The 22,584-nt window shown below is 44.0% G+C and overlaps 1 protein-coding gene across 1 annotated transcript; it reads right to left on the reverse strand.

Moving 5' to 3' along the window:
- Positions 1-17,895: 17,895 nt before the first annotated feature.
- ZNF706 (zinc finger protein 706) lies at positions 17,896-22,037 on the reverse strand. Its single transcript, XM_010175422.1, has 3 exons — positions 21,848-22,037; positions 20,566-20,673; positions 17,896-19,923 (listed from the first exon to the last, which is right to left on the reverse strand). The coding sequence occupies exons 1-2, from the start codon at positions 21,980-21,982 to the stop codon at positions 20,578-20,580; spliced, it is 231 nt and encodes a 76-aa protein (XP_010173724.1). The 5' UTR covers positions 21,983-22,037; the 3' UTR covers positions 17,896-19,923; positions 20,566-20,577.
- Positions 22,038-22,584: the final 547 nt, after the last annotated feature.

The following is a 22,584-nucleotide window of genomic DNA, read 5'->3' on the forward strand; positions in this document are numbered from 1 at the left end:
GCCACTGGTTACCCTTGAGTGCAAGCGCTGCCTTGCACTGCCTCTCCGCAGCGACCTGGGCTGCTTTTGGGCTGGGGCCACTGTGCTCCGAGTAATCCATGGGCTCAGCTGGCCCAGGGAACGGCTGGATCGCAGCCTGTACCCTCGCTGTGGAGGTGAAAGATGCTCTGCCTCAGCATCTGCTTACGCAGCAGCCTGGTGCTGTTATCCGTGCCTGCTAATCAAAGCTTGTGACTGCGACAAGCCGATGCTGCCCCTTTGCCCGAAGCTGCATTTCCTTCTGCAGGTCGTTACTCAGGGAGTGTGTGCTAAACTGCCACTGCCCACCCCCAGAATACATTTGGCAGGAAAAGGTGTGCTGTACATTCCCCCTCAGCATCTGCTTACGCAGCAGCCTGGTGCTGTTATCCGTGCCTGCTAATCAAAGCTTGTGACTGCGACAAGCCGATGCTGCCCCTTTGCCCGAAGCTGCATTTCCTTCTGCAGGTCGTTACTCAGGGAGTGTGTGCTAAACTGCCACTGCCCACCCCCAGAATACATTTGGCAGGAAAAGGTGTGCTGTACATTCCCCTGAGCCTGGGTTTGTGCTCTGGGAGGCCAGTGACAGACCCAGGACTGCCCTTAGGAGCTTCCAGCAGGATGGGACCCCCTGCCAGCACCTTCCAGCTCCATTAAGCCAGAGGAGCTGCTCTCTGAGGAGCTGGCTGTGCAGGAGGATGAGCCCCAGCCACAGGCAGAGCCCCAGAATACAGATGGGAAGATTACAGGAGGGACTGACAAATGGAAACCACAGAAAACAGAGCTGAAGAGTCTTGGAAATATCTTACAGCTTATCAGGCTGCTGCAAGGCAGGATCAGCTCTGGATGTGTCACTTCTGACACATCTAGCCAAACACTTCTGGCTTTTTCTTGATCTTTTAGTAGCTATTTATGCAACATTATGTATTACTGTTTGCTCTGCCAGTACCACATGAGGTTCACCATGACCGAGGAATACTGAAGGAAGGTGAATTTCAGTGGGTTTTGGTTCTTCTTGTGTGGAGAGGAGCACCCATGGTGAGGTTTCTCTACCACAGCAGAGAGACTGGCATCCCGGTGTCCTGCCCTGATGCTCTAGCAGCAACTGCTGCACGAGCTCCAGAGCAGCATGCCACTGTGTGAAAGCTCTCTGGCATGAAGGCAACAGATAGAGGGATGATTTCAGTCTCTTCTTTATTGCCTTGATTCTGAAATATGTGTCTAGCTTAAGCTTATTTGCATCATCCAGTCTACATTCATCACAGTGCAAATTGCAGTGTCCAGCAGAATTTTCACCATAAAACAGGGATGTTTTAATCATAACCCTCTTTAATGCTGATGCCCTGAATCCCTTTGCCTTCCAGCAGACCATGCGGTGCAGAAGCCCCAGCCCCACACAGAGGTGGGGAATACCATGGGGCACCAGCCAAAATGCCACATCTTCTTCTGAAACGCTGGCGTGCACCACGGACGCCGGTTCACAGAGCTGGGTTCTTGCAGAGCCCACAATGGGGCCATGTGAAATGAGCTCTGAGGCAAAAGGAGGGTTGTGAAAAAGGGAAAGTCCTTCCTTAATGCAGACTCTGGTTGGCAGCACACCGGCTGGGCCGTTGGTTTGCCCCCGGGGCTTGGCTCTGTGCTTTACAGGATAGGTGAGGTCTTCCATGGTTTTCAGAAGGAAGAGGAGGAGGGATCTGGGCATGTCCTAATTAAGGGGAATTTCCTGGGCACCCGAGGGAAAAGGAGAAAGGCAGCATAACGTAGGAGAGAGGGCTGAGACGGCTGTGGGAGGATCTCTGGCCTAGGAGCTGTGTGAGAGGGAGAGGAGAGAGAGAAAAACCTGAGCAGGTTATGGGCAAAAAGGCACGTTTACCAGAGGGAGAAGGGCCATGAAGGTTTTCTCAGCAGAGGAGGGAGCTGGGAAGAAAGAAGGATAAGGAAGGATGCCAAAACGCCGGCCAGCGTAACACTGCTGACTGCGGCACGGTGACACTCAGGGAATTTTGCCAAAACTTAGAGTTGTAAGGTCCAGAAAAAGAACTTTCTATTTATTTAGCTTTGGTTAGTAGTAAAGAGCACAAAGCTCTCGGCACCCTGACAATTAATATTTCCACAGTATAATAAATACATTCAGTATTGCTAAAAGCAAACATTAAACCGGGAACAAATGAACTCAGCTGAGCCAGCCGGTGAATCAGCCACAAGCACAGCCTCCCCTTGCTCCCGTCTGCTGTCTGGGGAGAACAACCTCCATCCCCTCCAAAGCAGAGCAAGCAGCCGGCTCCCATGGGTCTCAGGTGAGCATGAGGAGCAGCACAGGCCATGGGAGCCCTTGGAGCGAGTGTCACCTCCCCTGCATCTTTGGTTAGATAAAGGAGAAGACTTGTAAGGAAAGGGGTGTAAAGCCATGATTTTTGGTCAAAAACATATTCCTCTTCTCTGGACTGTGACCATCTCCCAGAGGTGGCTAAAATTCTCCTTCGGTTTGGAAGGACCAGCTGGTATGTCCATCTCTCCTGCCGAGCCCCGTGTGCCTGATGAGAAGAGGACATCCTTCAGAGCCTGGAGGCATCCGCTGGCTCCTGCCCAAGCTCTCTGCTGCACGAGCTGCCAATGGTGCCAGGGGCTGCCCAGTTTCACAGCCATGCCTGGCAGCGCTGTGCTGGCCCCAGCTCACCCCAAAAGTGCCGTGTCACACAGGCTAGATCTCGCTCCAAGCCCCTGGGAGGATCAGTGGGATTTACACCTCCTACCCTTGGGCTCGGAAAACCTGGCAGCATCCACGTAGGTTCCCAAGTATGGAAGCAGGCACCAGCCCTCAGTCCCAACGTGGACATTTTGGGGTTTGTCTGCCGGGGCCAGGACACAAGCTCACTCATTTGCTGCCTCTAATTGTTAGGTGGAGCATATGAACTATGCAAGCTGAAGGCAGTGGGGCTGCTAGTGTGGGAATTATGAACAGATTCATAAGTTCAAATACCCAAATATAAAATTTTAGTGTCTCATTTTTGCACATCTCACAACACTCTACAAGCTTCTGGTTTGATTTTTCACACACTCCAGCAGTTTGTCACAACTTATGGGCAAATCTGCTTTTTCTGCCTTGGAGTAATATGGAAGGAGCTCATCACAAATCAACCCTATCCCTATGCTGGAAAAAAAATCTGCTTTACACACAGCACCTGAGGATCATTGCTAGGAGTCTGCTACCCAAAGCCCTGCAGGAGGAGAAACTTGTGATCTGCTGGTCATGACCTTCCTGATTTTTATACCATTAACACAGGTGCTAGTAAATGGGGTCTCTGATTCAGGGAAGTGCCCCTGGTTTAATTCCCCCATGGGTACAAGCCTGGGTTAGACACTAACCACGACCAAAGATGGCAGGAGCTCTGCAGCTGAGCTGCTGAGCAGGACAGGAGGAGCACCGGCATCTGCAGAGACTTTGTGCCTCCCTGTTGATGGACCAACAACCAACAGCGTCCTGGTGGTACCATATCTAAGGGGAGAGCAAGTCATTAACCATCTGCTGTGCAGTGCAGGCTGGCAAAAGCTCTTGAGCTGGAAAAACAGCAAGTGTAGGATTGATGCCCGCTCTCACAGCCCTACTGACAGCACATTCCCACCCTGGTGTGGTCAAGAAAGCCTTCACACATCCTTCCTGCTCCCTGAGAGCTGCTCTTGCATGTTGAAGAGGCACTGTGTTTTCAGGGTAAATACAAAACTTCAGTATTTTCCAGGGCTGAATGCCTCCAGACTGACAGCCCTGGTAGCATTTCTGGGCCCAATACAACATATGAAGCCTGCAGGGGCTTGACAGTACAGTCCATCCCAAATCAGGCAAGAAAACGCGTGAGACTGTTCCTCCTCCTGGGATCTGCAGATTCCTACCATCATCCTGTAGACATCCTCACCTTTGCTCCTGACCTTGTGAGTCTCAAACGTAAACAGGGTTCTAATGAAGAAAAGATGAACAATGTATGAATGGGGTTGTCTCCTCCCTTGAGCTAGAGGACTTGTGTCCACAGTCCAAAACTGGGAGTGGGGGATTGCATTTTCTCTTGCCATCAGAGCACGGAAGGGTGCCGGGCCCCACGTTGCTGGGAAGGATGCCTGCGGGGCTGCCGTTAGAGACTGTATCACAGTAACCGGTTTCCAGAAACTGAATTTAGGTCTGTGTAGGTGGTGAGCATTTCCCAGCTGTGGGTGTCTGGCGTTGCTACCTTCCCACAGGGTTTCGTATGTGGAATTAACCCCTGCACCCCCAAACAATGAACCAGCAAGCCTCCCAGTGCTCACTGAAGCCATGTGCAGGTGTGGATGGAGCACCTGGCCTGTGGCCCTGGCACCATCCCACTGTAGTGGGCACCTGGTTTCACACGGGTTTGTTCATGGCAGGGGACTCCTGCGCTCCATCTCGTGCTCGGGAGGAGACCTGCTCCCACTCGTCCCCCAGTGGCACCCTGTTTCCTTCAATGCCTCATTCACACCAGACTCTTGTCACTCAACCTGTCCCCATTTCCCTGCTCTCCTCTAGGTCAGTCACCCCTGCTCCTCACCTACTGTCCCAGTTTTCCCTGCTGCTTTGTCCCCTCTCCACTTTCTTTGCCATATCTCAGCTATTCCCCATCTCCTGCCAACTGCCTCGGGCTCCTCAAACCTCAGGGTAAGGACTGTGTGGCCAGACACTATTCCACATAGCTGAGCAACAGGCAGCACTGTCCTGAGGATGGCCCAGGCACACACTGGTCACCAGTAGCTTGCTGGTGTCACCTACCCTGGGTTTCAGCCTGCCACTGGGATTGCAGAGCTGAGCTGCAATGTCTCCCTGTTTCAGCTGAACAGCAGCTTGGGCGGCGCAAAAGCTTTGCTGAAGCTTCAGCCAGACAGCTGAGTATGATTTTAAAAGTCTTAAAAAAACCCCCAAACTTTAGAAAGAGAAATAATATTTTAAAATTAATTCTATTTTTAAACTGCAATTTACTTGCCTATATACAAAGACCAGGAGTTTGGGTCATGCTCTAAAACCATTCGGACATCAGGAGTGGGACTGCCCTCATGCACATTGACTTTCTGAAAGTACTAATTGTCAAAATCAACAGAGGACAGAAGCCCCATAGGAGACCTCTATCCCAGCCCTGCCAAGCCCCAGCTCGGAGGGAAGCAGGGCCTTTTGGCGATGCATCTTCTCTTGTTTGCTCAGGGAGCTGGAGCCAGGCACTTTGCTTTTCAGCCACTGAAGAAAAGCTTTCAAATGGCAGGATGGAAACTAGTGCACATGATGATTACACTTTTTTTTTTGTTTTAGTGGTTCTTTACATGTTATAAAGAATTTACAATGTTACATACTCACCCGTAACCACCCAGAGTATTATTTTTTCGTCACCCTCACAGTGCCCACCTCAGCCCTGGCATCTCCCATGTCACCTGGGGCAGTCACACCGTGCCCTGCACACGTTGCTGTCCTCCCTCATCCTCTCGGGTCTCAACACCAGGCTTGCCCAGTTACGGAAGTCCCAGTCCACCCACGGGGCTCAACGGCTGTAGGCATTCCCATGAGCTGGCCTTGGGCACACATCCCGGCAAGGACCATGTGTGGGTGCAAGTCAGGGAAGAAATGCAGCTGCGCATGGGTCTGCTCAGCTGCTCTGCAGAGGGGCAGCCCAGGCATGAGGACATCGTCCTGCCTTCGGGCTGTGAAACAGCCACAGAAGCTTCTTTTAATATATTTTAGTGTAACAATTAAATCATGGTAGAAATTAGGTGCTCAAAAACAAGGAAAAGAGAAGGTGCTTTCCCTGGTTAGCAGCTCTTTGTTTGTTACTGAACCTCAGTTTTGCAATTGGAAGTGAAAAGCTGACTCATCCTCCCTGACTACCTTCAGCACTGATGCAGGAGTTTCTGGCTTTGCTCTGGAGGCACAAAAAATAACAGGTACAATAAGATTACAAAAATCATCCAGAGTAACAAATAGGAAAAAGTTGCTTGGCAGAAGCTAGACAGGAACATTATGAATCCATTTTAACCACAACAATCACTATCAAATGGCTGGTAGGACAGCAGTGATACTACAATGCAAAATTTGAGGTAATTTGTTCCTGGAATTTGCTTTGTTTCCCTCAGACTACTGAATTCATCAGATAATGTCTGTCTAGGATTCCTCATGCAAAAAAAATAAACAACCCACAAAGGAAGGAAAGCAGTAAATCCAACTGAAATGAACATTAAGTCTCTCCAAGACATAATGTAGAGGCGAATGCTGTCACCGCTTCCAGGGTGGTCCTGTAAGGAGGCCACAGAGGACATCTCCTCGCCCAGCCACAAAGGCTGGATGCTGGTGCCATCTGCTCACAGGCAGCCGCAGCCACGGGGTTTGGGGCTGCTCATGTAAGATTGTGGCTCTTGTCTCCATGGATCAGTATTTCCACTCCCAAATGACTTAATTAAAAGAAAGACAGTAATGCCTTTCCAGCCAGGAGAAAGCTAGGTGAAATAAGGAGGGTCTGGATGTCCACCATGAGCTATCCCAGCCATGAAGCCAGCAGCTTCATGGAGCATGGTGCTGGGTCACAGAGGACAGTCTTTGGTGTACTTGAACTCAAAGATGTTTCCTGTACAAAAGCATGCTGCTTTGCAGCTCAGATGAGTAGATTTTGCAGATCATGATTAATTCTCCCAGGCGTGTGAGTGCTGGATGGAACAATTACAGCTCTGGACAGTTTTATCCTCTTTGCCATGAGCAGAAAATGGAAGGGCTGCAGAAGGAGACAGTATTATATCCCAAATCTCCTTCTTTAATAGTGGAACAAAATGTACTTTTATGCCTGTGCAGTTTGTAGCAGCAAGCTGAGGCTTTCTTCCTCTTACCCCAGGGTGCTTTCATTTGTTCTGCCAGCCCATTCCCTGTCAGTCAAAAGATATACATTATTAATGTACAGACTAAATGCTGTTCTCAGTCATCCCTTTGCTCTCAAAAGCACTGCTTACATGAAGAGGACAAGGAGGATTTGGCCCAAAGATTTTAATCGTGTCACTCCGATGAATTGGTTTAAGACAGATTTAAATGGGAAGCTTTTTGTTCTGATTTTTGGGGTGTTTTAATTACTGAAGGGGTTCTTGTTTGGCTAATTTAAATCAGCATGGAAGGGGAATACCCTGGTAGCTGCTTGAAGGAGTATCCCTGTAGCTCTGCCTGAAATGACAAGAGATTAAGACTGAAAATATAGCTTTATAAATCGTGATTATAAACAGCATGGATTTATTTATTTTTTTAAGGGAAAATATATGTGCAGGAAAAGATGCCACCTGCAAAGGAAGTTTGAAATTTTGAGCTAATCCTGCTCCAGCTTCAGCACCTAAGGTATGTTTTTGACAATTCGTGGCCCCACATCAAGACATCCATGAATTTTATTTATGTACAGCCACAGTCAAGTCGAGCAAGTCCAGGACCCAACTGTGCCCAAAAGGTAATTGTGCTTTGGAAAATACAGGATACAGTAGAACATACGTACAAGCAACACTTTGGATGACAGTTATAGAGGACTAAGGCACATTAAAAGACTCTGAGAGGTGGTTGAGTGATGCCACTAAAGATAAAGGTAACGGCTGCAAAAGAGAATCAAGTTTCTTGCCCTGATGGCCAAAACCCAAGGGCCAGACCCAGCAAGTCATGCTCCTCTGATTTGTTCGGCACTTGAGCTGGGTAAGTGGCATCTCTCACGTGGATTTCATAATGTCTGCTCTCACTTTGCACTGTGTGAGGAGGAGGACAGACAGGCTGGGGATTCACTTCTTCTCACACAATATCTGTCTTTCCAGACAGAAGGACACTAAATGTAAAATAAATGAGAGGATGAAGCACAAGAAAAGGAGAAGCAAACAGGTTGTGCGGGAGGTGCTGGAAATTCAGCAAAGCCGATTTGCAAGGTGATGGCAGTTCAGGGTTCACCGGGGGTAAAATGCAGAGTGGTAATCCTTGACCTGGGAACTAATGACATTAAATACATAGCTGTGAAACACACCCAAGGTTTTCAAGGAGCTGTGTGGTTTCTCACTTCAGAAAGAGGGCTGCTCAGTACCATGGTGTTTTAAGTGTGGGGAGAGCAGGTCAGGTCTGCTCCCAAGCTCTCCTCTCTGGGGCACCTCTTTTACCAGCTGAATGTTCATGGTCCAGTAAAAAACCTACCTGGCCACTGCTGTGCTGAAGATCACACAGCAAATAGAGAGCAGAGGGCACTGGGTGTGGAGGGAGCACTGTGGATGTGCAGTCCTGCTCTCCATCCTGTTTGGTCCCAAGCCTTGCCCTTACATTGCTGGCCGTCCAGTTCCCTGTCACTAAATAAGGTCATGGGTGTGACAGAGAGAAGAACGAGGCATGGCAGAGAGAAATGTGGTCTTAAAAAGATGCCTTTGCATGAATTTGGATGCTAAGGGCCAAGGCAGTAAATCCTAATTAAAAAATACATAGTCTGAAAAGTGAAGACCTTCTGGAGTAAACTATTAACTCAGCTGAGAGCTGAGAGCCTCTCAGCTGCCCACAAACAGTTTATCCAGTGAAGAAAACAGAGGCAGAGAAAGAGTTGTCCCAGCATCTACCACCTGTGACAACCTCTGTCAAAACAAGATACCTGTTCTGCAGGGGAAAGGCTTGTCAGTGTGACCTGAGAAAAAGGATGGTGTGGCTGTGACTGGTGTGCATTTGGGAAGTGCCAAAGAGCCCGAGACATGGAGCAGGAGCCAGCTGTGCCAGGTGCTGTTTGAGACCCCACCAGTGGATAATGCAAAGGCAGCAATGGGGTATGAGCAGATGGGGAGGAAATAGAGAGGACAGAGACCAGGAGAACTGCAGGAGCCACCTGGCAGCTGCTGCTGACTTCTGGGAGGTATCCTGGTCAAGCAGGGTTTTGAAGGAAGGCAGTCAGGCCTAGAGAGAGGTACAAAGAGGAGGTGAATGTGGGAAAGCAACAGATGAGGACAACAATCTTTTGGACAGCTCTCTGGGTGGCCACTCTCTAAGCAAGAAGCAGGGCCAGAGCATACGTGAAGGCTATACATTAGAGGAAGGGATGCTGCACAGAGGAGATGTCAAGGACCTGGAAAAAACATTGACTAAGGAAGCCAGAAGAATCGGCCAGACTCCTACTTTGTACAAAGGAATCTAGATGGAGACCCAAACCAAACCAAGGGCTCACTTACAACCCAAAGTGACAAAATAGTGGAGCAATGAAGAAAGAAATAAGGGGTGAAGAGCTGTAGCAAAAGGTTAAGTTTCCTTTCAGTGGGATGGAGCTACAGCTTTTGGCTGTCATTCATGTGGAAATGTCAGAGAGGGGTAAGATTTATTCCACAGTAAAGAGGCAGATTGAGGAGTTATTTGGAGTAAAAATGGTTTTTGACTCACTTTTGAAGAGGAAAGACTTATACAGCTGTCCTAGAAAGCTGGCTGGAAATGGTGATGAGAAAAAGTCTGCCATAATGGAGAGACTAGAAAATGGTAGCCACTGGAAGATAAAAAGAATATAAATAATAATGCTGGTTTTGATATACCTTCCTAAATTAAAAGAAGGGCTGTTTCTATACAATATGAATCCACAGATTGGGAACCACCTCTTAAAATAGATGGGGTTTACTATAGCTTAGGAAAAACAAGAGATGTCTATCTCAAAAGTAAGTGATGCGTCTAGCACTCTGAAATCTGGTAACCGAGAAACTGAACCAAGGGTAACCACTGGGATTATTTGTTTAATGTCTCTGCATACCAATTTACCTGAAGTGTGGCTTCAGACAGACCAGTCTCAATAATGAAGAATCATGATTTTAAGTTAAACTCTACACCATCTGTTTCATTATAATCCGCTTCCATTCACTCTCCAGGGGGACAGTAACAGCTTTATTTGTTTTAAGAAGCTGGACAACTAACCTTCATCAGGAAAAACATTTCAATACTTTCTTGTAATGAGTTTTAGCAACTAAGCCAATGAGCTCTTGGGAGAGCTTATAGCCACCCAAGAGCCAGAGCCACTTGCAAATAAATTCCGGGAAGCAGCACTCTTTTTGGCTGTTGAGTTTATGGCTGACCTTTGGTTTTTTGGTGGCACTTTTTGATGTTCCTGTTCCACTGTTCTAGTCTCCTCTTGAACGAAGACTGCTTCGTTGGGCTTTCCTCTTCACTTCCTCCCACGGAGCTCCCTGGAAATAGAAGGACTTCCTTTCTCTCCCTGCCAGCTCTACAGCATGTGATCTGCTGGAGTCAAATTTTGGTCAAAAGCAGCTCATAATCTTCCCTGCCGACAACAAAGTCTCAGCATCAGCTTTGTTTAACTTTCCATCCAGTTTTCCCCTTCCTGAGACACCAATTACATACAAGCCTCTTCAAGAGTACTTGAAGAGATGAGTATCTGGGTAAGGAACAACACAGCATGTGGAGGTCTAGTATAGACATACTCACAAGGAAGGATGGAAGAGGAAAAAAAAATCTCCCAAGCACTCAGCACGTTCATTACTACATTAGTCAGAAGGATGGTGTGTCAGTACTTGAAAAATATCTGTCACGGGTGCCATATAAAGCACGATCTCTCCGATACACTGTTAGTTTATTGCCTTTAAATGGAACTTGACCATCATTAGCAATCAATCAATTCTGAGCCAGCCTCAAGTGCTCAAAAGCAAACATTTCATGTAAGCAAACACACAGTGGATTGTTCTTACAGTCTCTAATTGGGATCCCACCTCTCCCTCTCCTCCTTCCCTCACACAGGGCAGCTATCAAGGGAAACCTGTCTGTCTCTGCTGATCTCGTACACAAGTACAGACCCTCTGCCACGTCCCTGCTCCCACCCACAAGCTCCCTGGCACAGGCACTTCAGTTTGTCAGACTCTTCCAGGGGCGGACTTCACTCACTTGCCCAGCAAAAGTCAAAGGGTTCATTTTCTGAAAGTTCCCAGTAAGCACCCAGTGTGGGCGATGCTGGGGCATGCAGTTGGGAGCAGGGAAGGGGAGAGGGAGGCAGAAGAAGAACCACCCTGTCCCGAGCAGAGACAGCTAAAAACAGCTCAGCTGCCCACAGAGCCATGGCCAAAGCTCTGACACTGAGCAAGTCTGGTGCAGGCACTTGGTATCAGGTGCTTGAGCCTGAATCCTCCTTCCTGACTAAATGACTAAATATAAAAGAAATACAAGCACTGATGGAAATTTGTCTTGTGGTTTAGGCATTTCTCAAGTGCTTCTCTGGTGTCCAGCATTGCAGGAGGTTATTTTGCAGCTCTAGCCTATTTCTGTCCCCCATAATGTCACAGAAAGCTTTTCCTTTACCCAGCTGCTTATTTTCACAAATAGTAACAAGAGGACTACCTTTAAGATACCTCCCTTTCTCCAAATTTGGCTGTCTTCAGCCATGGGTTTTCATAGTTGGAGCCTAGGGCCAGCTAGACACAACTAGCTACAGTGCCTGTGTGGCTCCACGAGCCTTGTTTCGAGAGGAAGGCAGGCTGGCGCCCAGCAGTAGCAGCCCCAGAAAGCAGCTCTGCAGGTGCCAGGCTGCTTCTATCCCTTCATAGGCACAAAGGTCAAGCCTGGCCACCACTGACTAAAAACAGACTGTGGAATCAAAGCAGTATTAGCAGTTGGTACTTTTACACTGGACAATAAACACTGGACAATTTTATTGTTACGTGATTGCGCTCTTACCCGTTCTCCCACCCCAGCTGGGGAAGGAAGGGTGACAGAGATGTTTGGGTCCTGAGGAACTGCCTGGAGCCACAGAGCAAGCAAGAGACAATTTCAGAAGAGAGTGGTTTCCAAATATCTGTCCATGGGGCATTAGTGACTGTGAGGTCCACAGAGTCATATTGCCCATACAGCCTTTCCAATTAAAAGGTTTATGATAAAATAGCAGGAGAAATTTTGAGGATTGACAGTGACTATAGTCCAAAAACACCTTATGACTTTATCAACTACAGTTTGTGAAGTCTCTCTTGGTACAGCACTGTATATGTTTTCTAGAACAGACGAGTACATCTCCTTGACATGTAGAAATTGTCTTCTGATTGACAGAGGTCAGTTAAACTGATTCTAGTTATCAGTAACTCATGTTATTTATAGATTTTACAAAGGTGTTCAAGCCAGCAGTTACATTTAGCAAACGACAAAATTAAGTTCCTACTGACTTCAGTGATGTAGAATTCAATTATTACTTGAGAAAAATACAGGCACGCTTTGTCCATTTAGAAGCAATCCAGAAGCTGAAAAGCTGTCCTCATTTGCTGGTGGTAGTTACAATCCAAACAGTGTCACATTCTTTCAGCTGCGTAACAGCTCATGCTTTTAGATGCACAATAGCAAATTCTTTGAACGATTTACTGCAGCAGCAAAAAGCTGCTGTGTACTATTTCTTAACCTTTTTAAACATGGTCCTTAATAAATAGTATTTCTTAGATCTCATTTAAAAAACATTCTCTTTTAGAATTTATCTGGTAAGAGCTAATAGCAGCACTAGGGGTCCTTTAGAAAATGTGTCTAAGGGTTAAGCAGTTTTTTTCTAAAATTACAAACAATCTAAGTTTACCTTCTAAATACAAAACACAGCAAGTGAAATCTAGTCACAAATGTAAATTATTTTCCCCTCTCTTTCTGTGCAGAGAGAAAAGGAGCTGCATTGCACAGAGACTATTCTGGTCAGTTCCCAGACTAAACACAGCCCACTGTGATATGAAATCTGAATTGTATCTCCTTCAACAACAGAAGGTGCCATTGCGTTAAGCACCACTGTAACAGAAAGTGAGTAATGACTGTAAGAATAATGCTGAATACCAGCAGGACTCAAATAATACAAACATTTTAGACATTTTTTTTTTTTCAGAAGACATAATTCTTCAATTATTCTTTTGATTAGAAATAAATACTCAGTTTTCACCCTTTAAATGATCCACAGATAATTCAAAATAAAGCAATCCCTTTATTGCAAAATATGCAGTGATCATTTACAGCTAAAGAAAACATGCATACCAAAAGAGAGTTAAAACCGGTAGCAGGTAATGGCTACTGGAACTTGAAGGCACATCAGGAATAAGAAGCTAAAAATTAAGGCCCATCCCGTTGGCCTGAGTATGTTGTGCAATTAACATGCATTTGTTTTCCAGGAGTATTTTCATTTTGCAAAGCACCTTGTAAGACACAAAGGTGGCTTGGGTATTACCTTGTTATTGGTAAACAAGAGGTAAGGCAGACAGACACCGCATACTCCTACGAGGTGCTGGATGGCATCAGCATCCGTATGGAAAAGAACAGACAGCCATGATTAAAGCTTAGGGACAGTCTTGAAAACCAGAGGAAGATATGGTCAGAATGATGTCTGGTGAAAAGCCAGGCAAGCATTTACTCCAGCTAGTGCTATATGGTTTTATATGCAGCATAACAGCTATTGCAGACTGAGGAGATTTATCAGGCCAGCCTGGTCTGTCGTGCCTTTCTCACACTGTAAATACTTAGCACAGCTCAAGCTTTAATGAGAAAGTCTGCAGCTCTGGCATGTTTAGGACCATGAACTGATCAGGATGAAGTATCTATAGCTTCTGATAGCTTTATGGTGGGCAAACCGTGCAAAAAACCTCCTCCCCAAAACCAAAACCAACAAAAAACCTAAAAAGGATTTTCCAAGAGTTTGCCTCAGTGGTTGTGCAGTGTGTTGTAAATGTAAGAGCTGGTGTGGATCCTTAGTGACAGACTGGGTTTTAGATGGCTCAGCGTCAACAAAGTAAAACCTCCACTGGCAGAGTCAAAAAACCAGCTGAGGTTCAAAAAGGCAGATACAAAGCGTATTAAGCATCTAGGGAAATACACAGTTAAGTACAGGTACATTACTTGATAAGGAAGGACAGAAAATGAAAGATAAGATTTACAAATAGCTAATAAACAGCACTTTTGACTTCAGTTAACTTCAGTCAAAAGTCAACTTAAAAGCATGTTAGGAACTTGAGAGAGTAAGTTGCTGTTTTCAGAGGACTCAGATGGCATTCATGTTGGCAATAGCTGATTTCTCTTTTCCTAGGATGCTCCAGCAATCAGACACATCAGTGTGGAACATGAGTGTTGCTCTTTGAGAATTCACAGAGCACAGAGGAGCAGTGAGACAAGCACAAGAAATTTAAAAAGCAACAAGGGAGTCTGTCAGTCAACCTAAACCTGGAAAAACACTAGAATCATTTTTATAAAATCCTATTTGCAAACATATATGGAAAAGTAACCCAGCAACAGCCAGCCAACATGGATTTGTCAGGAACAAAGTATGCCATACCCCAATACCACCCATTTCCTTCTCTGTGAAAACTGGCCTGGTGGCCACAGGCGTGTGGGATCCCAAATCTCCCTGTTGCTGTAAAGGCCTTTGATATTGTCATTCTATGAAGTCCTCACAGGTGAAACAGGGGACTCCAATCAGTACTGACCATAAGGAGAATCACAGGAGAACAAAATTCTCTCAAAGAGCAATTACCAAAGGCTTATTGGGAACCTGAGAAGACACTCAAGCAGGGTCCTGCAAGACTTTTGCCTGGGATGTATCCCATTGAGTGTGTCCATGAATAACTCAGACTGTAGAGGAGAGCCACAAGACCTCCCTCTGATACCATACTTGGATGAACTGTAAACAGCATAGGAGACAGGACTAGATCGGTGGTATCTTGACAGATTCAGTCAGGGAATTAGAGACAAGTATGCAGACACTAAATACATCGGCACAAAATTGAGATTATTAGTGGCACCAAAATGGATCTGGGATGTTTGCAGACCAACAGCTGAAGGCGAGTCAATGTGTTGCTGTTGCAAAAAGCAAGTATCATGCCAGTGTGCGCTAAGGGTACTAATGTAGGCAAGTGCCAGAAGTTAACTGTTCCAGCTCCTCTGCACTAGCTTCCACCAGCACTTCAGGTCACATTTTGGACAGTATGATTTAAAAGCACAGTCAGACCGGAGAGGATCCAGAGAGGAACACCAACAACTGCTAGACTTAGAAGACATGACCTATGAAGAGTGATTCAATTAACTGGGTTTACTTAAAAGTGAAGATCAGGAGGAGAACATGATAGTAATGTTCAAATGAGAGCACTATTCATCGCATCCACTGCCAATAAGAACAATAAGTAATTGACTTAATTTGCAGGGATAAACTCTTGCTGTGATAACTCTCCAGTTGTACGGTTCAACAGTGGTACACACTGCTGACAAGGTCATGGGATCCCTTTCAAGAGCAAGTCGGGGAAACACTTGTTATTACAGTCTTGGCAGATTTGATCCAATGTCAGAGCCAGGAGATGGACTAGATAACTTTCAGATCTCCCTTAGTTCTTGCTTCCCTGAAAGATCTCCAGCATTTAGCAATGTTTTGCACACAGCTTGCGATTTTGTCACAGCTACTAACACGGAACACACAAATGTTTGCCATGCCATCAAAGTGCTGTATGGACTTTAACGTTATATATTTAATGGACTGTACTGTCCAGAGGAAAGCTGTGCCAGCGTTTTCCAGTGTCTCTGAAAAACCTGAGACACTGCTTGAAGAGATTCCTGTTAGAAAATGGTGTTGAGACAACTGCACATTCCTCCTTTCCCAGAAACCCCAATGCTAAATGCCACTTAAGAGAATTGTAAAATATACACTCTTTTTTTGAAAGCCACCAAGATTAATAACTCCGTCAGTGAGTCTCTGTTGTGCCTTATCTATATAAAAATTGTAACACAATAGACAATGCATTAAAAAAAAATCCAAGTAATTTTCAAAACAGTTAGCAAAATTCCACAGACAGAACTTTACACCCTCCCACTGTCTGGATTACTGCAACATCGCCAATGGAAATGGAAAATCACATACTAAATACCCGTCCACAGCTGAGTTTTGGGGCTGAATTCAAAGTCCATCGCAAAACTTATAAGGTTCTAAACAGCTAAATCAAAGACCCCCAAATGACACACAGCAGGATGGAGCTGAGTAAACAGAAATACAAGCTGAATTTACTTCATGGATTCCGTAGGACTAATCGAGTTTATTGGTCAGACCTTGGGAAGACCAGCCTTCTAGTAGAGGTAAATACTTCCCAACTTGTTTCTGTGAAAATGGGTAACAAAACAGACCTCAAGCCTATCAGTATTTAATGATAAAAGAAATTCCATCTATTGGCTCTTCTTATCAAGATGGGAAAACAGTTCAAGACAGTTTACAGAAATGCTACAAATTCTTTCATTACTATGTGGTTTGCAAACAGCCCCTGGTCATTAGCTTTACTTCAGCTGAAGTGTTTTCAGATCAACGGCAAATAACCAAAAGGGAGACTCCAGGGATGTTTCAAGAGCACTGCATAAAGCCAACTATTTCCTTCAGGCTACACAGCAACTGTCTTCAACTTCTATTGCAGATTTTTCACACAGCTTTTTGATAGCAAGAAACCAGAAACCCTTAGAGATGGGTACAGCAGAGGTACAGAAACCAGCCTAAGTAAGTCTGAGTAACACAAATTGTAAAACTGTTCTTGATTACTCAGCAGTCCCTGAGATGGCCTCATCATAATCACATGTGCTAACTTTTACTCTCAGATCTAAAGCAAGACTTTCCAAAACACTTTAAGCCCTGCTTAAAATGCTGTTTCACAGAACCACAGAATTGCCTAGATTGGAAATGACCTTTAAGATCATGGAGTCAAATCATTAACCCAACACTGACACATCCCCAACTAAACCATGTCCCTAAGCACTAAACCCCTCCAGGGATGGGGACTCCACCGCTGCCCTGGGCAACCCATTCCAATGCCTGAGAACCCTTTCAGTAGAAAAATTCATCCTAATATCCAATCTACACCTCCCCTGGTGCAACTTGAGGCCATGTCCTCTTGTCCTATCACTTGTTACTTGAGAGAAGACACTGGCCCCCATCACTCTACACCCTCCTCTCAGGCAGTTGTAGAGAGCAATAAGGTTTCCCCTCAGTCTCCTTTTCTCCAGGCTAAACAACCCCAGTTCTCTCAGCTGTTCCTCATAAGACTTGTGCTCCAGACCCTTCACCAGCTTTGTTGCCCTTCTCTGGACATGCTCCAGCACCTCCACGTGCTTCTTGTAGTGAGGGGCCCAAAACTGAACACAGTACTCAAGGTGCAGCCTCATCAGTGCCGAGTACAGAGGTAATATAACCTCCCTGGTCCTACTGGGCACACCATTTCAAATGCCATTTAAAGAGATTCCCAGAAGTGATGTGGGCTTCTGAAAATCCAAAATCACTTTTTGAAGTTGCTCCACAAGTATCCATGACAGCTGGCGCCCATACTGACAACACACATGCAACTTTCCATGCCTATTCTTCTCCCTTGTAAAGTCTGACAGCTTCAAGCTCCAGGACCATCCACAGCCAGGAAATTAATTTGTAAGTGCGGTAATACTTGTTTTTAAAAGTAGGCAGGAAATATGACATTTTACATTTTAGTTTTTTAATTCTCTTTAATCAGACACATTACAATGCACAACTGTGTCTTTAACCAGGTTAACAGGGTGCCATCCTTCAGATCAGGAAGAGACGATGGAGAACTAGTCCTTCCTCTGACCTTTTAGGTACCAGGAGTACGGCAGATACTCTAAATGAGGACAATTCCCACATTTAGTACAGCATTCCCCCTACACTTATAAAGCCTTTATAACAATTCAGTCATAGCTTTCATTAATTTCTGTAACTGAGATTGCAGCTACTACAGCTAGGCATCTGATTGAACTGAAGATCAACTCTTGCCTTCCAATACATAAAACCCCCATAATTTCAGGTATTTTCATCATAAAGTTTTGAAAATACAATTCTAATTGAGGTTAACCATCCCACTTTCCAGCTCTTCAGTGCTCATTAAGAGAGATTGTTCATGAAACAAAATCTTTTTATTTAATGCTACACAATCTGAATTGAAGGAATGGAACATATACTTCACCTCAGGACCAAGCTATAGGGATACATCCCAGAACATTTTCCGAGTAAAATCAGATTACCAAACACCAGTGCAAGAAACATCTTTATCCATTTGCACTCAGAGTATTCTTAGACAAACTACAGCATCAGAACATTTGAGGATCTCTCCCCTATACAGCACAAATGTCAAGAACAGATTTCTTGCCTTGTGGGAGCCAGTTTTCCAGGATATATGTATTGATAACATTAAAGAAAAATAAATGAAGCGTTACATTCTGATGTCAGGTGTACAAGTGCAGTAGTGGATTACTCTCGGAGGAGAACAACATTATCTATAAAAGTTAAGTGGCATACAGGTCATCCTGGAGCGACTATAATACAGAGAAACTTTATGCCAAAGTAAGTATTTACAGAGATACTGTCACAGCAAAGAGGACAGGAAGCTAGTCTCACAGTAGTAGTTCAATAAAAAGCAAATGAGTGGACGAAGACAAAGGCTTTGACTTTATATAATAAAATACCAAGTGCATTCGTTTAAGTGAATGAGTCTTTGAGACTATGGTCCTAGGTTTTAGGAAGCCATGTGAAGGTCAGACGTACAGTCCTGCTGTGTAGCAAGGGTTACTCGGACTGCCAGAATGTCTACATCCACTGTAACCTCAGTAAATCACAGCAGTTCTAGTATTGCTTCTCACTGCAAGATCAAAACTAAAGCTCTCAAACACGCCCCCTCCAACTGCCGAGGATGGGATTTTGTATAGCAGTCCCTCTAGCACAATTCAGATGTTTCTCGGCTACTTCTGTGCTGTACATCTGGAATTAGAACTGAGCCCAGAACACTTTAAGGGTAATTATGTTTAGCTGCTCAAACGTTCTTGGCCGGAGAGTTATCATCCAGCTTTTTCTTGTCAATGCAACTTTAATCACATCTGATTTCTTAAAGCAGCCATATTATTTTAGTTACTTTGGCTCTTTTCCAACAAGTTTATTTTAAGTTGGGTGTGAAGAAAGGTTATTAATGGCTGGCTATTTTGTGTATTTCTTGAAAAGTTGCTACTGAAATAACCAGATGCATTTGAGGGGGAACATGTGTGGCTGACTGCTCAAAATATCATTAAAATTTTTTTCAAATCAATTTTTCAACTACAAGCAAGAGTTGCTTTAACCTAATATTTGTGAGCATTTTTCAAGCTAGCATAACCAGAAGCATTCAGTCCTGTCAACCTCTCAGCTTCCTCAGCCATCTACCAAATATAAAGGATAAGAAGCGTAACAAGAGTCTCTCCAGTGCATGACTTCAAGGAACACGATCCCTCACAGTAAAGGAATCCCATTCAAAATGGCTTGCAATATTAGACTCCAATACACAGGACAAAAATGTAGAAGGAAGTCTCACGATTCTCATGCAGCTCACAGGAAGTCTGCTGCACCTTGAGCCAACAACTCGACCACTAGTGACTGGGCTCAAGCAGGCAGCACACTGAACAGTAAATCTGAGCAGCTTCCCTCTTCACTTAAGATTAATTTTACTGTAATGTACATTACTTTCAGTGGAATGATACTGCTCATGTTTTGGCAGGATGGGGAAAATTCCACTTTGTCTTTTTAATTATTTTATAAGGCAGATAATGCAGAAAGTTGAAACAGAACTTCTACAAGGATTTAATCTGTGATATTGTAAAATCAAAGTACTACTTTATTAAATGAGTTATTTTACACAATATGAACATCAATATAATTACAATTGTAAAAAATCTTTTATAACAAGTATGGACTGATTTTTCAGGATTTCCAAATAGGGCACAACTGTACATTTACACAGAATTGTCTTTGCATGAAGCCCAAGAGGGAACAGCATAAAAATATGAATGTTTCTGTAGCCCCTTCATTTTTGCTGATCAACAGTTTTAGAAAAGCAGCTGCAGGTTTGTTATGTAAGGTCTGACAGTAGAAGAGTCAATAGGTGCCATGATTTCACCTATAAAAAACAAGAATAACTCAGTTAAGCTGAACTGTTACACAATGCTGCTTACCTTTACATGAATGAAATACCATAAAATACTGCTTTTTACCTCATTTCAGCCTTTTATTACAACCCCTTTCAGTTCCAGCCTAGCAACTGGCTACTGGGAAATCTCTTCTACAGTTAACACAGAGTATAAGTTTTATATTTGAATGCAGAAAAATCTGCACTTGCTTGCACAGCTTCAGGAACAAAAAGGCTCAATTCTTGGAAACATATGAAACAAGTATTTCCATTATATATTTTGTAGCAACAGACAGATTGCATTTATTATATGTATTTTATTCAAAGCGAAACTAACATTTCAAAGCAAGAACTAAATAATAAAGGATTCCTACAACTCTAAGGATGACCATCTGAAATAACATTAGTCCCTTCTAAAACAATCTCCACGCACAGTGAAATGCCACAGCCATTTCACCTACTTAAGTATTAATTTGCTTCTCCTGTGGAACAGCTCGGGGTGTAACTTTAACCTATAGTTAATTTTCATCTTAAAGGAAACTAAGCAAGTTTTAAGTCCCAGTTGATGGTGGTAAAAAACCTGATTCATAATATACCTTTCTCAGACAACCATTTGAAAATTAAAGTAATGACCTGTAGACAACTTTACGCCTGAACATCAGCCAATTCTGGAGGAAGTGGAGTCTTAGGATGCTTGCTTTCAAAGTGCTGTTTGAAGGTCTTGGGATCCGGCATTTGTGTCTGATTAAAGAGAGACATTTAACTTTATGCACAGTACAAGAGTTAAATGATACTACAAAACCTGGTCCCTTCTTTTATATCAAGCAAATTGTCTCCTCAGTGACACTGCTCTAGTGACAGAAGCACCATTAGTTTAGCTGCAGATTAAGAGAGAATATTTAACCTCAGATTTTCAGACAGGTGCTTTTAAGCAGTAGTATCACACTGTTTTGGCATGTTCATCAATGGTATTATTCTTGCTAGAAACCTCCCTGCAGACCTTACACGTCAGATGCTGGCTTGGTAAAAAACCTACCTCCTTACTGTTTTCTTTTGCAGCACCTAAAAGATAAATGCTTACCCTTTTCAGAATCAAATCTTTAGGAAAGCTATTTCTTTTGTTTATCAATAGGCCAAGGAGTTATGTGGCACAGACCAATTCTCTACTTGGCACAGGCTGTCTCACAACCACCGCTACTACACAGTCGCAGGCATCAACTGCCCAAAGTGATTGCTGCTACAGCCTCATTTCACAAGACGACGAGCTGGTTACAAGTACTTAAGTGAGCAGCCCTTAATTTAGAATCTTATTTAAGACATTCAAAGTGACAAATCTATTCTGAGATTGACCATTTAAGTGAAAATGGCAAGTTTATCCTTCAGCTCCAGAATGAGCACATTCAGGAAAACCAGCCAGAAGGAAAGTATAATCTGATTAGCGCTAGCATTTCTGCTCTCCTGTCAAGTCATCTATTCTAGTAGAAGTTACTGTGTATCAAACATGCTACAGTTTTTGGCACCACCACTCCTCCTCTCTACATTAACATCAAGAATCAGTGATTCTAATTCCAACACAAAGAAAAGATGTTTCCACCCAAAGATTAAACAGGAAGTGATCTCACACTTTACTTTTTGTATGTCATACTAACAGCACGTGCAGACCCCTGCAATTAAGAAAGCAAGATAACTACCCAAAACAGATCTGCACATGACCTCTCAGATTGTCTCATATCTCAATTATCAGTACAGCTCAGTAACTGGTAAGCAAGTCACATAACAGATGCAAGTCCTTATAGCAACAAGCTAGACAGTCACTTAAGAATTTCAGTTTCCACTATATAATCTTCTAAAAATTCTGCTCTAGGCTGGAAGACAGACCTGCCTATGATAATATTTTCTCTGTAGTTCCTCTTACCCTACAGACAGTGCAGGTATATATCAAGGCAGCCTTGGCTGCAGCCTTCTGATCATGTCCTTGCTTCTTCTTTTGCTCAGCTTGCTTTTTGGCATTTTTCTGCTGCGACTGAATCTTCTGCTGTCCACGAGCCATATCTACAAACAAAAAGAAGACATTTAGTCTACAAATGTGAGAAACTACCGCTGCTAGCTGACTCAGAAGCCATGAGCATAGAGCAGTCATGCACTTTGTCCCTAAGGCCTACAGCTCCCATAATTCATATACCACAGACGTCTGCTCAAGCTGTTTACTATGTAAAGACACACTGGTTTTAGTATCTTTCTTAAAATATGCACCAGAATTATTTAGTCCATTCTAAGGTCTATTCCTCTACCAAGCTGTCAAGTTCTACTTTTGAAGAGTGTTTTCAACAGTCAGAACAACTGATGTTTACTTTGTAGTTAATGGAAACTTATTCTCTATTTCCAGAGGTACAGCAAAATACAGAGGTTTGGGGTTTTTTGCTTTTTTTTGTTGTTTTTTTGTTTGTTTGTTTGGTTGGTTTTTTGTTTTTTTTTTTTAAAAAGCTTAAGATTCAACCTTTATTTCTGGAACCTGAAACAGGTTCCAAGAAAGGCAAATTACAGTATTACCCAAGCTGTATTACTGTCTTCTTGTGTATCTGCTTGCAATCTGCTTTGGAGTCGGGAATGGCAGGAACAACAGATTATCCCTCTTTATTCAAGGCTATTTTT

Source organism: Antrostomus carolinensis, unplaced genomic scaffold (assembly GCF_000700745.2).
Source record: "Antrostomus carolinensis isolate BGI_N321 unplaced genomic scaffold, ASM70074v2 scaffold22199, whole genome shotgun sequence".
NCBI classification, from domain to species: Eukaryota; Metazoa; Chordata; class Aves; order Caprimulgiformes; family Caprimulgidae; genus Antrostomus; species Antrostomus carolinensis.